Genomic DNA, 16,486 nt, shown 5'->3' with positions numbered 1-16,486 from the left:
ACCACTCACAGGTACCTATTGAGATTAATTGAAACGAAATGAAATTAAGAATTCAGCTCCTCAGGTATACCAGCCACATTTCAAGCACTGGATAGCTATGCTGGCTAATGGCTACCATATTGGATGATGCAGATACAAAACATTTCCACCATCACAGAAAGTTCTGTTGGACAGCACTGCTCTAAAGGGATATGACTGCCAATTCAGGATTTTATACCAAAGCCAAATCAGCAATCAAATGTGAGGTTCTGAACATAAAGACATTCTTGGACCAGCAAGTTTATCTCTTGCCTGCTTTCCTGGAAGTTACTTGAGAATCTACCTCAGCACAAATAAGAAAGAGGAAGATCTGGGATCCAGGGAAAGTGGCTTCAACTCAGAAGCAGGATGAAGAAAAGGTCAGAAAGACAGCTGTGCAGAAGGTACAGAGTAGTTAGGTGTGGCCTGTGTATGGGAGCTGTGTCTCTCATGCAGGAAGTTAACAGATAAAGTTCAAAATGGAGAAGTAAAAAAAAAAGGCAGTACATAGATGCATATCTAAAAATGGAAGCACTCTGGTTGGAGTGGGTCTGAAGTGGCATGAGCTAGAGCAAACACTTATTGCATCTCATTGTTAATCCTTCTTTACCATTTGTGTTTTCACCTATGTGCATGTAGCATATTGCTAATTCATACACATATTACAAATGTAAGCCAAGTTAGAATATATTAATAATACGAAAAAAACAGGGGAGCCTGGGTGGCTCAGTTGGTTGAGCATCCAACTTCGGCTCAGGTCATGATTTCATGGTTCATGAGTTCGAGCCCTACATCGGGCTCGGTGCTGTCATCACGGAGCCCGCTCCAGATTCTCTGTCCCCCATCCTCTGTCTGCCCCTCCCCTGATCACACACACGTTCTCTCTCTCAAAAATAAATAAACACTTAAAAACAAATAAATAAGTAAATAAATACATTGAAAAAACAGAAGCAGTGCCCATTTCTTCTATAAAAATCCAGGAAATTAGAAAAGTAAAAAAGAAAAGAAGAGAAGAGGAAAAGCAGAAAATTTAATAAGAGTTCTATCAACTAAAGGCTACTGATCCTGTGGTTTCTAGATACAGATTTCAAACATTGGAAAGATAAAAGTGAAGAAACAAAATTGGGAGATCTAGAATTGCCAATTTTGAATTTTGTCAAGGGCATAAAACAAACCTAAAACATTATCTACTAGTACCTCATTTCATAAAAGAAAAAAAACTTCTACATCAAAGAACAACGAGATGTAATGGATCATTCTTTAAACTCATTTAACTTTATGAAAAGCTTTTTATATTACTCTGACTTTTGTCATTTTGCCTTGACCTATTTTGGAAATCATTTTCCTAACCTTTTTCTTTCTTATTGAAAAATGCCTTTAAGCCTGAGGTATGATATGGCGGTGGGAGGGGTGGGGAGTCCATTTTCAATACTCAAATACTGTTTTTGTTTTGTGTGTTAGGTAGGCTTCTGGCACAGTGCAGAGACAAATGTGGGGCTTGAACTCACGACCCTGAGATCAAGACCTGAGCTGAGATTGAGAGTCAGCTGCTCAATTGACTGAGCCATCCAGGTGCCCCACAAATACTGTGTTTTTACATGGTTATGAGCAGTGTTTATTTAATTCTGTATTTTCCTTTTCATACAAATCATTACAACATGAACATTACCTCCATACTACAAAACTCTTTGGAGACAAAGTTTTAAAAAACAACTCTAGGGGCACTTGGGTGGCTCAGCTGGTTAAGAATTCAACTCTTGGTTTTGGCTCAGGTTATGATCTCACGGTTCTTGAGTTTGAACCCCACATTGGGCTCTGCGCTGACAGCTCGGAGCCTGCTTGGGACTCTCTCCCCTCTCTCTCTGCCCTACCCCACTCGTGATTTCTCTCTCTCAAAATAAATTAACTTAAAAATAAGAAGCAATTTTATTTCCTTTGAGTTTACTTTATTTAATCATTGCCATATAATTTCATTTTATTCCTATTGTAAATGATACTATGATGAACATAGTCTTCTCATATGTAGAATGTTTTCTGTAAAGCATATCACAGAAAACCAATGACCCAAAGAGCATGATTATTTTTAAAGTTACTGATTCTGAAAGGGCTGAGGCCATTGACAGGTCCAGTGACAAGGTAAGAAGGCCCATCCCCCACTCCCCGTCCTCCATAGTTCAGTCCTACCATTCACCAAGCCAAGAACACACATGTGTCTGTCAAAAGTGTATTCCGGATTTTAAAACGGGTATGGGAAGAGCAATGAATGCAGGCTTTCTTTCAAACCTTGGGCACACGGGGCTCTAATCTACTCCTAACTGAATTAAAATTCCATATTTATTAAAAATTTTTTTTAATGTTTATTTATTTTTGAGACAGAGAGAGACAGAGCATGAGTGGGGGAGTGACAGAGAGAGAGGGAGACACAGAATCTGAAGCAGGCTCCAGGCTCTGAGCTGTCAGCACAGAGCCCGACGTGGGGCTCGAACCCACGAGCCGTGAGATCATGACCTGAGCCAAAGATGGATGCCCAACCGACTGAGCCACCCAGGTGCCCTAAATTCCACATTTATTTTAAAAACTATGGTTGAACTTTCACATTTTGATTAATGGTGAATTGGGATTAGATTAACTTTAGTAATAAAAAGACAATAATAAAAAGACAAAAAATGTTCTGAAGTAACAAGACCTCAAAACTAATGACTATATAAGAGCTCTAACAATTATTAAAAATATTGGATCCCTAAAAGAGAAAAAAACTCTTGCAATTAAATCCTTACCTGATTAAAATGGTCAGCTGCCAATTTTCTAAGAGACTCAATGTCCTTCCTTTTTAAGTATTTCTGATGAAAGAAAATCAAAGTAAGCTTACAATATGACGGCTTCATAAACATGTCTATGATATCAAATGGGATACAAATATATTTTGTGTCCTTCCATCACAATAGTAGGATTCAACAGAAGTTTAGTTTCTGCTTCCAAGGGACAAAATTTTAAAGCTTGTAACAGGGCCTATTAACATTCCCCCTCCCCCCCCCAATTATGCAGGCCTCACTGGAAATGGCTGTGAATGTATTCCACAGAAGATCCTGTGTGTGTGATATGGAGGGTAAATGTTCAAAACGAATCTTTACAACTGAATTGTGTAAGAAAAAATAACTTTCAGATCAAAAAGAGGACTCAGAATTTGCTTATTTCAGGTCTCAAAATGCTTTTTATATCTTACTTTTTCTAAATCATCTAAATCATCAAGCTTTGTAAGTGAGACGCCCTGACCATCATCATAACTAATATTCTTGGGGCACTAGACTAGGTATGGGAGACACAAAAAGGTGGAGACATGGTTCACAACCCCACACTTCCTATAATATGCATGGGGAAGACCGGGCATACACAAATTGAGGCAAACAATAACAACACACAATATACGTTACACTGAGCTTACCTGGACACATTCATTATGTCTAGAGTATGGACACAAATTACTTTCCACTAAACGTGAGGTGAATAAAAAGTAATGAGACTGAATTCTCATTCCCATTTTGAATACACTAATATGCTCCAGTATACAAATGAGTAGTCTTTCAAACTAGTAGTTTTCTTCAAAGTACTTCTGGAACCCCTCTTATTAAATTACGTTCAGCACAGGTGGGGTAACTCCAGAAAACAGACGTGTCTCATCGCTTCAGGGTCAGTGTTCGCCTAGACCAACCATTCCTTCTCCTGCCCTTGTTTTTCGTCTTTTGCTTTTCACAGCATCACTTCTTTTCTCCTCCCCTGTCTGAACGCAGACAAGACCAGAGCCCTGGGAAGACTGAGAACCAACATGCAAGTGCTGGAGCTGATAGGGGCTGGGAGTCTTTGGATAAACTGAGGCTGGAGCCAGGGTATGAACACAATTTCATGCTCATCACTGGTGGGAATGAGCCCAGATGAAGTAGAGGAGTACTTTATGGCATTTTTTAAAAGGAGGAAAAAAACCTCTAGATCTGGAGTGCAAACTCATACTCACAAGGTTTTATTCTCCACTTACAGTTTTGGGGACACTATTAGACTTCATATGAAAATATATATTCTTATGAAAAGAATTGTTCTTCTTGAAGTTTAAATGTGCCACTGTTGAACATATCTACTTCCCAAATATACGCTCTAGAGAAACAGAACTGTACATGACTTACTGCTCCTTCAGAGATACATATGGCCTTGACCGTTCCTTGGGGTTTACTAAGTGCATCTTGAAGAAATCCAACCTTTGTGTTTCTGAACACATCACTAATATCTACAATCTATAAAATGGGCAACAAAAAAGGGTAAGTAAAAAATGAAGTGGTTTTTATCTCAAAAACGTTTACAAACAAGATTCTAAAGAACCCAGTAGATCTTATTAACATTTATAGAGTGCATTCATAGTGTTTACCATGCGTTGGGCACCATGACAAGGGTTAATATTCTAATGTATTATTCATTATTATTAATTCATTTAATCAGTACAACAGATTCTAAGATAGGTACTCTCATTTTTCCCATGTAACATATGAGGAAACCAAGGCACAGAGAGGACACTAAATCAGCCAAGATGACACAGCTGGTGGGTGGCAGAGCCAGAATTTAACCTAAGAAGTCTGACTTAACAGGGGCACCTGGGTGGCTCAGTCGAGTGAACATCCAACTCTTAACCTCAGCTCAAAATCTCGGTTGATGATGGTTCATGAGCTTGAGCCCTGAGCCGGGCTTTGCGCTTAACAGTGTGGATGGAGCCTGCTTAGGATTCTCTCTCTTCCTCCTCCCCCTCTGCCCTCCTCCCACTCGTGTGTGCCCACATACTCTCTCTCTCAAAATAAAGAAATAAACATAAAAAAAAAAAAAAAAGAACCACTATTCCACATTACAAAAGAAGAAATAAAGAGTGCTGAAGTTGACAGCTGTAAGCTGTTAGTTAGGACTTTGTATATTATATATTTTTCATCCTAAGACATCCTAATGCTGCCTATTTATAGACGAAGTAGAACTTCAACTTCTAAGGAATGTGCACTGAGAAATGGGATACAGAAATGTCACCAGCATGACAGACATGAAGGGCTGTTCCTAAGAGCAAATGAATGAGAGGCTTTGCTAATGGAAACTGCTCGATAGAAATATGACCCTTAACCTTAGTTAAAAATGTGTAGATTTTGATACTTTGAATAAACATTTCCATATGTTTGAGGTCTTTATAGGCTAGGGAAAAAGAATAACTCTTTTAAAAAAAAAATTTTTTTTTTTAATGTTTATTTATTTTTGAGACAGAGAGACAGAGCATGAATGGGGGAGGGTCAGAGAGAGGGAGACACAGAATGTGAAGCAGGCTCAGGCTCTGAGCTGTCAGCACAGAGCCCGATGCGGGGCTTGAACTCATGGACTGTGAGATCATGACCTGAGCCGAAGTCAGATGCTTAACCGACTGAGCAACCCAGGCGCCCCAAAAAAGAGTAACTCTTAATCATCTGTCTTCCAAGTGTCATTTTAGCCTAAGAAAAATTGAAGAGGAAAGAATAGGGCTTTTTTTTTTTCCTTTCAAGTTACCGCTAACATCCACATAATTAATAAATTCTCAGTAATAAAAACTTTATAGCAAGAACCATGCTCTTAGAAATGGGTCTTAGGGGGCGCCTGGGTGGCGCAGTCGGTTAAGCGTCCGACTTCAGCCAGGTCACGATCTCGCAGTCCGTGAGTTCGAGCCCCGCGTCAGGCTCTGGGCTGATGGCTCGGAGCCTGGAGCCTGTTTCCGATTCTGTGTCTCCCTCTCTCTGCCCCTCCCCCGTTCATGCTCTGTCTCTCTCTGTCCCAAAAATAAATAAAAAACGTTGAAAAAAAAAATTAAAAAAAAAAAAAAAAAAAAAGAAATGGGTCTTAGAATACAGTAGACAGAAAAAAATTACTACAGTTTTAATGGGCTATTATTCTCTCTTGCTGTAGCTTGGTAACAAGGCTAAGATTAACAACAAAAAATGTAACAGTGTGTATAATTTGTTGTAAATTTCAAAGTGGTTTAAAAGACTAGGACTATGTGGGGCAGAGTCTTGGAAAAGTGAAGAGAGGTACCTTCATCCCAAAGCGAGTGTCGGGTTTATCAGTTCCATAGCTGGCCAATGCCTCAGCAAAAGTCATAGAAGGAAAAGGAATCACCACAGGATCTTTATCACTGGGCCAGGAATACTGGAGCAAGCCCTCAATTAGACTCCGGATTCCAATCTGGTCTACAAAAGACATCTCTATGTCAATCTGAAACCAAAATAACATATGGAAACTAACTTAAACAGCCATGATATTAATATGTGCATATTTATATATTTCTCTGGTTTCAAGTTACCACAGGATTCTGCATAAAAATACTTAATGCGTGGATGAAGGTTGGGGGGACAAATATTACCGTACATCTGTTTTATGTCAGGCATTGTGTGAATGCTTTACAAATATCAGCTTGCTTAGTTCTCATCGCTATTCTCACAGCTGAAGGCTGGGAGAGGCTACGTAACTTGCCTGTGTACATGCAGTTAGTAAATAGTGAAGATGCATTTGATTCCAGGTCTGGCCAACTCCAAAGCTTATGATTTTTGCACTTCACCATACTGATTAACATGGTATCATACAACAATCAAATCATGATAGATTTGATGAGTCCAAAGATTAAACAGATTAAATACCAACATACAGAATTGTTGATTCTTAACGTACGAGATTTGTTTTAAGAATTTTATCCTACCATGGCCATTAAAACACTGTTGGAATCTCTGGCATTTCTTAGTTGATGACTATACTCCTTATAAAACGGACATATGGAATGGATCAAAAATTAAACCATTAGTGTCTCAACTGCAGGTTAGTTTAATTAAACATCTGATGAATAAATGTAATGAGCAGTAAAGCACTGGCATACACTAGAGATATTGTGGGTTTGGTTCCAGACCATGGCAAGAAAGTGAATATCACAATAAAGTTGGTCAAATTAATTTTTTGGTTTCCTACTGTATATAAAAGTTATGTTTAGGGCACCTGGGTGGCTCAGTTGATTAAGCCACCAACTCTTGGTTTCGTCTCAGGTCATGATCTCACAGTTCATGGGTTCAAGCCCCACATCAGGCTCTGTGCTGACAGTGCTGAACTTGCTTGGGATTCTCTCTCTCTCCCTCTCTTTCTGCCCCTCTATCCCACGTCTTTCTCACTCTCAAAATAAATAAATTAAACTTAAAAAAAAAGGCATGCTTCACTATAGTGTAGTCTATTAAATGTGCAATAGCATTATGTCTAAAAGAATGTATACACCTTAATTAAAAACACTTTATTGCTAAAAAAAAATGCTAAGCATCATCTGAGCTTTCAGTGAGTCGCACTGGTCACAGATCACCAAAACAAATATAATATTCATGAAAAGTTTGAAGTACTGCAAGGATTACCCAAAACGTGACACAAAGACTCAAAGTGAACAAATGCCATTGGAAAATCCGTGCGGATACTTGCTCCACACGGGGCTGCCACAACCCTCAACCTGTAAATGAGGCGATGTCCGTGAAGCATGCGAGAGGGGAGTGCAATAGAACAAGGTATAGCCTGTGTATGAAATTACGGCCCGGTCTTGAAATGCGTGGCCATAGCAAGGCTGAGTAAGTGAGAGACAAAAGTGAACATAACTTAGTACCTGAGTAAACTCGGGCTGTCGGTCTGGTCTCGAACCTTCATCTCGATAACATCGGGCAACCTGAAAATACCTACAATTGAAAAATAGCACGATTTGAGGCATGATTCTAGGAAGATACACATACTTTTCCCCAAAAGTTCATGGCAGTGCAGTCTATGAAATAAATTAATAATGGTACCTGGAGGAACATAAGAAATTTAAAAATTCTTTATGATGCTCTAATCTAAGCAGATATACAGCAGACCCACAAGAAACTACTCTATACGTTGTCTTAAAAATATACAAAGGCACCTTCTGATATTCATATATTAGACTGGCATGCAAGGCAGTCTATAGTGCTTTACACACGCTCTTTGCTTTGCTTTGCTTTGGCCAAAGTGAAACACTTGTCGCTCCATGGCTTGTGCCAGGCCGTTCCCATTCTCATCTTCATCTGCTGAGACCCTGCATTATCCCAGAAGGCCTCGCCCACAAAGATTTTTTTCCTATTTCCCAAAACAATATCATTTCAAACCTCTTTATACCAGGTTTGCAACCCTTAACAAACTTATTTTTGGGTTCTATCACAGTTGGTTTTATTTATTACTCTGTCTTACTACATTCATTAACTCCTGGAGAGCGAAGCCTATTCTTTTTGGTTTCTAATTCCCTGCACATCTACTAGCATAGAGCTTTGCATATGGTGGCCACCCAAAAAATCTTTACTCAATAACGACTATAATGTTTAGGGTATTTTACAAGTATTTTCCAAATGCTCACACATTTCCTAACTTCTTTTAAGAGATCAGATATTTTGTGTTCCCTTTTCTCCTCTCCACCTCCCTCCCCTTTCTTTTTCTGACAACGAACTACTAGCAATAGAGCTCACCTGTCTAAACCACCAACCATCAGAAGCTGCTTAAACTGTTGAGGACTCTGAGGGAGACAATAAAACTTTCCAGGTTCCCTGGATGGTATTACAAACTCTTTTGCACCCTTTTAATGAGAGAAGGAGAGCAGAAATATTGTTAACAAAATCAAACCTAAGGCCTGGTGGAAGTTAATACTTCAGCTCATCACTGAAATTAAAGATCGGGGAGCCTAGGAGGGCGGGCGTCAGTTAGGCAACTGACTTCGGCTCAGGTCATGATCTCACAGTTTGTGAGTTCGAGCCCCGTGTCGGGCTCTGCGCTGACAGCTTAGAGCCTGGAACTTGCTTCTGATTCTGTGTCTCCCTCTCTCTCTGCCCCTCCCCCACTCATGCTCTGTCTCTCTCTGTCTCAGAAATAAATAAACATTAAAAGAAAAAAAAATTAAAAAAAAAAAGAAATTAACTAAAGATCAATGACAGATCATTTCTTGCTTATCCTTTAGTCCCCCAAAAGGCTTGCACATAGTAGGCTTTAAACTATGTTTGCACATAGTAGGTAATAAATGTATGCTTGTTGAAATGATTTTCGAATTCTGTTACTAGCTTAAAGAATTTTGTGCAATTCCTTTCCAATAATTGCTAACTGCTTTTTTAAAAAAAATTCTTTTATTTTACTTATTTATTTTTAAAGTTTTTAAATGTTTATTTATTTTTGAGAGAGAGAAAGAGAGAGAGAGAGAGAGAGAGAGCTCAAGTTGGGGAGGGGAAACGAGAGGGAGACACAGAATCTGAAGCAGGCTCCAGGCTCTGTCAGCACAGAGCCCTTTGTGGGGCTCGAACTCACAATCCATGAGATCATGACATGAGCTGAAGCCAGACACTTAACCGACTGAGCCACCCAGGTGCCCCTCAAATGTTTTTATTTTAGAGAGAGTGAGAGTGCAAGTGGGGTCGAGGGACAGAGAGACAGAGAGAGACAGAATGTCAAGCAGGCTCCTCGTTCAGTGTGGGGCCCAACGTGGGGCTCAATCTCATGACCCTGGGATCATGACCTGGGCCAAAATCAAGAGTTAGACCCTCAACTGACTGAGCCACCCAGGCACCTCACTGACTGCTTTTTAAAATTAAACTACAGTTTTATAAGTCCATAGACTGTATAAATAGAGTAAATACCAATGTTTAGAAATTTTAATTCTTGGGTCGCCTGGGTGGCTCAGTCAGTAAAGCGTCTGACTTCTGCTCAGGTCATGATCTTATGGTTCGTGAGTTCAAGCCCCACGTTGGGCTCTGTGCTGACAGCTCGGAGCCTGGAGCCTGCTTCAGATTCTGTGACTCTCTCTCTCTCTCTCTCTCTCTGCACCTCCCCCGCTCATGCTCTCTCTCTCAAAAAATAAATGTTAAAAAAAAAATGTCAGTTCTTAATGAACAAGGGGTTTATTTTTAAGGAAACAATTCATTATTATTAATTTTAAAGAAATGCTTATTTATTTATTTGAGAGAGAGAGAGAGAACGGAGGGAGGGAGAGAGAGACAGAGAGAGCACAAGTAGGGGAGGGGCAGAGAGAGAGAAAATCCAAAGCAGGCTCCACACTCAGCACAGAGCCAGGGCTCAATCTCATGACCTTGAAATCATGACCTGAGCTGAAACCTAAGAGTCAAATGCTTAACCAACTGAGCCACCCAGGGGCCCCCAACTTTCTCAATTCTTAACAAAACCTAGGGGCACCTAGGTGGAAGACGGTTAAGCATGCGACTTCGGCTCAGGTCATGATCTCATGGCTCATGAGTTCAAGCCCTGAGTCGCGCTTTGTGCTGACAGCTCAGAACCTGGAGCCTGCTTCAGATTCCATGTCTCCCTCTCTCTGCCCCTCCCCTGTTTGTGCTCTGTCTCTCTCTCTCTCTTAAAAATAAATAAACATAAAAAAAAATTAAAAAAACAACACCCAAACCTAGTTAATATGACCATCTTGAGGCAGTAAAATATATGGAAAAAATATAGCCAAGTGAATATAAAAACAAAGTGGTCCAATTTCATAACTAGTAGGATATTGTTAGTAGGCTGATTTAAGGAATATACATACCCCTGGAGTCCTCTTAAACAATGTTGGTGTTTCTATATCCACAAACCCTAAAAAGAGAGAAGCATCAGAATTTAACACATAGGAATTTGTCAAATATGTTGTCTACGATTCAATTCAACAAATCTGAGGCTACATTTTAATTAGGAATTTTGACTGAAATAAGTTACCATGCCTACTGAATACTGATTTCCACACATCCAAAAAGGAAGCTGAAGATTTTCATAAAACCCTATTTGGTTCATGAAGTGACACTTTTGTCATGAAATAATTCTAACTATTTGATGGATTCTTGTCTACTGAACTGTTTTGGTTTTCTAAATGTTCTGCTAGTATAGTAAAAATAATGTAAACATAGTAGGAAAAAAAACTCAGGACTGAATGAAGAGTCTAGTTTAATTCACAGGACATTTCTGAGCTCTTAACAAATTAGTATAAGCATGATAAAGAATTAAGAAAACTTAGAGGTAACAGCCAAAGGGCTGTCCCACCTTCAAGACATCACCTTTAAACGGCTGTATTTGTGACCTAATAGAGAGCTAAATTATGCTCTAAGACACAACACTTGGAAATAACCTTTCTTCAAAAACTGCTTTACACATTAAATGAATTCCAGACCTCTGGCAACTTGAGACCCAATGATGCTAAAGAGAGGACACGATAAAACTGCTGACGAAAACAGAAGACATGCTGAAAAGCTCATCGAGGTGTCCCTTACCATGTAGATTACAGAGATATTCCCGCATTTTCATGACCATCCGGGATCTCAGTCGCAGGTTGTACTGCATTTGGAAACTGCGCAAGTCTAAGTAGCGGTACTGCAAACGAAGAGCCTCTGTTTTCTATACAAATTTAAAGAGTTTTATGTTAAAACATTTTTTGAATACTAAAAAGATATTTAATGCAGAGCTTGACTTTTCAAAAACTTCAGTTTTATCTTTAGTTTCCACCATTTGTGAATAAATACAACACCATTCTTTTTTATTTATTTATATTTCATTTCCTTTATTTTAGAGAGAGAGATAATGAGCAGGGGTAGAGGGCTAGAGGGAGAGAGAGGAGAGGGAGAGGGACAGAGAATCTTAAGCAGGCTCTGCACTTAGTGTGGAGCCCAACTTGGGACTCAATCCCACAACCTTGTGTCCTTGGGACCCTGGGACCATGACCTGAGCTGAAATCAAGAGCCGGACGCTCAACCGCCTGAGCCACTCAGGTGCCTCTAGAACACCATTCTTAATTCTGACAGCTGCTAAGTTTGTTACTAGCATAGATTTTACATTATTTTTTTTTACTATTATTATTGTTACCTTTTACTGATTGCAATTTGCCTACTCTCACTAAACATTTATCCATTCATTTAAGCCCACAGTTGAGTCTTGACAAAAATATTTGAAGACTTAAAAGATCTTTTAAAAATTTACAGCAGTGGCGCCTGGGTAGCTCAGTCGGTTAAGCTTCCGACTTCGGCTCAGGTCATGATCTCACAGTTCGTGAGTTCGAGCCCCACGTCGGGCTCTGTACTGACAGCTCAGAGCCTGGAGCCTGCTTCACATTCTGTGTCTCCCTCTCTCTCTGCCCCTTCCCTGCTCATGCTGTGTGTCTCTCTGTCTCAAAAATAAATAAACATTAAAAAAAATTTTTTTTTAAATACACAGCAGAGTGCAAACAGCTATGACATTATCACCTGAGTTGGACTACAGGTAGAAGAAATGCAAGGGGACAGAATCTCCATGGCTCAATGCATCGGAACTGGTGAGAAGGTCTGCTTATTTTCAAGCCTGTAAATCTCTGCATCTCTCTCTGTGCTGACAACTTTTTTTAAGTCCTTTTTCCTCAAATAGCTTATTTCTTTGATAATAGAAGAACTGTCACTTCATTCTGAAAGCTTAGCTGGGGGAAAAACTGGATTTCCTTTTTCCTCCCCCACAGAAAGATCAACCCTGTAATTACATTGCTTTTTCTACTTAAAAGATTAAGTTTTGAGAACTTAAATGTAACACTAAGTGACTATGCAATCAATTTAAAAACCTTTTCATAGATCAGTTTACAAATTAGATGTATATACATCTAGAACTGTAAATAATTGTGACAAAGCTCCAGATTATCTGGGTGTACTCCCCAGAGCTATTTAGCTCCAACAGCCCCTCAAACTTTGGCAAAGAACATCCTAAATTGCAATAATCAGATTTATATGCTTGGGAAGTCAAGGAAATGTTTTATCACTGTTAGAGGCTTAAACTTAAAAATGCAGGATCCCCCCATGCCATCTGACTATTTCCAAGCTTGACACAAATTTTCCTTCAAAATGTAAAACAGAAGCAATAAAAAACTTGAAAATAACAGCTCAAGTCTTAAAGGTAGAACCATGTTTCAAGCTGTCTGAAAAAGCAGCATGGGTGTTAAGGAACTGCAACAGCTTAACGCATTGTTGCTATTTCAGAACAGTTCACAGAGGAATAGAAGAGAAAACTTCAGGGGCACCTAGGGTGGCTCAGTCGGCTAAGCGTCTGACTCTAGATTTCTGCCCAGGTCATGATCTCACTGTTTGTGGGATTGAGTCCGGCATCAGGCTCTGTGCTGTTAGTGGAGCTGGGGATACTTTCTCTGTTTGCACGCTCTCTCTCTCTCTCTCTCTCAAAATACATAGATAAACTTAAAAAAAAAGATTATAAAGAAAAAGAACACTTCACAATACATCTACAATAAAACACTTGATTTTGTGTTTTAAACTTTTTCTTTTAAAAACTCTGAAAACACTTTACTGGTTATCAACATTTTCTAGATACTCTATTATTATTTTTATTTTTTAATTTTTTAATTTTTTTTAACGTTTATTTTACTTTTGAGACAGAGACAGAGCATGAACGGGGGAGGGTCAGAGAGAGAGGAAGACACAGAATCGGAAGCAGGCTCCAGGCTCTGAGCCATCAGCCCAGAGCCCGACGCGGGGCTCGAACTCACGGACCGCGAGATCGTGACCTGAGCCGAAGTCGGACGCTCAACCGACTGAGCCACCCAGGCGCCCCATAGATACTCTATTATTTTTTAATAACAAAGGATGGCACCTTCACGAAGTCCTTAATTTCGAAGGGCAGCTTCTTGCAGGCATTCAGAAGTTGAGCTGATTTAACTTTGATTTCAATCTCACCTGTTGGCATTTTCTTAAAGAGAGAGACAGACAGAAGAGACCTATGTTTAAAAAATCACTCATCAGGACATGTACACAGTGAACATCTGTAAGACACGTGCACTTATTTACATTTACATATGTAAACTGTGTAGGTGCTTAGAGCACATAATCCAAAGCATAAATGTATGTGCCAGATTTTGACATTCTTATGCATGTCTGTGGTCGATGTGCTCATTAACAGATGTCTTAACATGACCATCTGCACAGGTGTGTGTTTGTGGATTTGGAATCTGTAGGATCATTCGTAGAACTTGCAGAGCTTTTCGTGCCTGATGTCTAGCAGGTGCTCAGTCTCTTGCTGAATGTGTAGACAGTGCAAATATATACAGGTCAAATTTATACACGGTTTCTAAACTACTCACTGGATTCTCTTGTCCTGGAGGTCGGGAAATTACCGTCCCGGATACTTGCACCACAGACTCCATTGGGGCTTCACATAAAATCTTCTTCACAGAAGCAGCGGACTATAGAATAAGAGAGGAAAACAGTTCTGACGAACACATGAACTTAAAGGAATACGTAGTAACTACAGTAGTCTATGATTTATGGAAATAGAAATACTCACGGCTTAACTACTGTCCTTAAATACTGCCATAAATCCTGGGGCTGCCCTTAATGACTTTATTAAAGACTTTGGTAAATGACATCCCCATTTTGACTCCATAGAACACAGCCAGTAAAACTATTAGGTAAGAGTTTAAAAATTTTTTCCTTAAAGGAAAATGAGGAGAATGATGGATGTAAACAATTCTTACATACTTTTAAGGCAACTGTCTCCAGAGTTAGTCTTGGGGGCAGTTAAATCCAATAGCAATAATGGAGTACAAATGAAAGCAATTCTCCTGGGTTAGCTATGCTCTGGATCCTCATCCCTGAAAGATAATTCATTGCTCTTCGCTTACTTCAAAGACAAAGAGCTGAATAAATCGTATGTTTCTTAGGTATACAAGCATTTGTAAACATTACAAGAGAAACCAATATTGCCCAACAAGTATCACATGAGCTATTTTTTTTTTTAATGTTTGTTTATTTTGAGAACGAGAGAGAATGAGCGAGTGCATGTGAGCAAGGGAGGGGCAGAGAGAGAGGACACAGAAAAAGAATCCCATGCAGGCTCTGCACTGGCAGTGCAGAGCCTGATGTGGGGCTGGAACTTATGAACCGTGAGATCATGACCTCAGCTGAAATCAAGAGTTAGATGCTCAATGGACTGAATCACCCAGGAGCCCCTGACACGGGCATTTTTAGTTCATCTAATTTTAATGGTAATTATTTTTTGAGCAGGTAGTACCTTCACACGGCTCAAAATTCAAAGGGTACGAATAAATATACAGTAAAAGTCCCACTCCCCAGAGGTACCCAATGTTACCAGAAACTTACATATTGTTTCATATGAAGGAACACTTCATAACAAACACACATACACACCCCTTTTTATGCAGGTAATAGGACTCTACGTGCTCTTCTGTATCCTGTTTTTTTCACTTGACAATATATTTTGGATTTTTTTACAGATCAACACATAAAGAGTTTCTTTCAGGGGCGCCTGGGTGGCGCAGTCGGTTAAGCGTCCGACTTCAGCCAGGTCACGATCTCGCGGTCCGTGAGCTCGAGCCCCGCGTCAGGCTCTGGGCCGATGGCTCGGAGCCTGGAGCCTGTTTCCGATTCTGTGTCTCCCTCTCTCTCTGCCCCTCCCCCGTTCATGCTCTGTCTCTCTCTGTCCCAAAAAAAAAAAAAAAAAAAAAAAAAAACGCTGAAAAAAAAAAAATAAAGAGTTTCTTTCATCTTTTTTCTACGGCTATAGCGATGTACGTCACTTCTTATAGGAGTCTCTTCTTAGGGGGGCATCAAGGTTTTCCCCCATTTTTTTCTATTAAAAAAATCCTGGGGTGTCTGGTTGGCTCAGTCGGTTAAATGTTCAACTCCTGATTTTGGCTCAGATCATGATCTCACAGTTCATGAGTTCCAGCCCCACATTGGGCTCTGTGCTAACAGCTTGGAGTCTGCTTCGGATTCTCTCTCTTCCTCTCTCTCTATCCTTCCCCTGCTCATGCATACACACACACTCTCACTCTCTCTCTCTCTCTCTCTCTCTCAAAAATAAATAAATAAACATTAAAAAAATTCCTGTAAACAGGGTGCCTGGGTGGCTCGAGTCAGTTATGCCTCTGACTTTGGCTCAGGTCATGATCTCGTGGTTCGTGGGTTCGAGCCCCGCATCGGGCTCTGTGCTGACAGCTTGGAGCCTGGATCCTGCTTCTGATTCTGCGTCTTCCTCTCTCTCTACCCCTCCCCTCCTCACGCTCTGTCTCTGTCTCAAAAATAAACATTAAAAAAATTAAAAACAAAAAATTCCTGTAATGAAGAACCTTGTATTTATGTCATTTGCATTTGTGTAAGGTTAGGGGTAAGATAACTAACTGGAAATGAAACGAATGTTTTGAAACACTTACTAATTTGATATTGCCAAACTGCCCTCTGTAGACTTAGTGCCAATTTGTATTCCCCCACAAGAATGTATGAGTACTTGTTTTCCCAAACACAGTGTGCTATCCATCCAGTTTTAATGACAATTCTGTGTAGTTTTAATTCACAATTTTGTACCTATGAGTGAGGTTGAACATATTTTCATATGCCTATTAAGCCACTTACGTTTTCTTTTACATAAATTTTATTTT

General features: G+C 39.8%; 1 protein-coding gene across 3 annotated transcripts in view; it reads right to left on the bottom strand.

Annotated features, from left to right (window-relative positions):
* Positions 1-16,486, bottom strand: part of DARS2 (aspartyl-tRNA synthetase 2, mitochondrial) — a 30,725-nt gene that overhangs the window by 10,675 nt on the left and 3,564 nt on the right. For all 3 annotated transcript variants that reach the window (XM_058701703.1, XM_058701702.1, XM_058701704.1), the window contains 9 exons: positions 14,171-14,272; positions 13,684-13,779; positions 11,337-11,460; positions 10,622-10,668; positions 8,559-8,665; positions 7,691-7,760; positions 6,097-6,276; positions 4,194-4,301; positions 2,796-2,858 (listed from right to left, as the gene is read on the bottom strand). In XM_058701703.1, coding sequence (XP_058557686.1) covers positions 2,796-2,858; positions 4,194-4,301; positions 6,097-6,276; positions 7,691-7,760; positions 8,559-8,665; positions 10,622-10,668; positions 11,337-11,460; positions 13,684-13,779; positions 14,171-14,272 — 897 coding nt within the window. The remainder of the gene's footprint in view (positions 1-2,795; positions 2,859-4,193; positions 4,302-6,096; positions 6,277-7,690; positions 7,761-8,558; positions 8,666-10,621; positions 10,669-11,336; positions 11,461-13,683; positions 13,780-14,170; positions 14,273-16,486) is intronic.

This window comes from Neofelis nebulosa, chromosome 15, assembly GCF_028018385.1.
Source record: "Neofelis nebulosa isolate mNeoNeb1 chromosome 15, mNeoNeb1.pri, whole genome shotgun sequence".
NCBI classification, from domain to species: domain Eukaryota; kingdom Metazoa; phylum Chordata; class Mammalia; order Carnivora; family Felidae; genus Neofelis; species Neofelis nebulosa.
The sequence above is the reverse complement of the archived record's forward strand: the minus strand, read 5'-3'. Positions and strand labels throughout refer to the sequence as shown.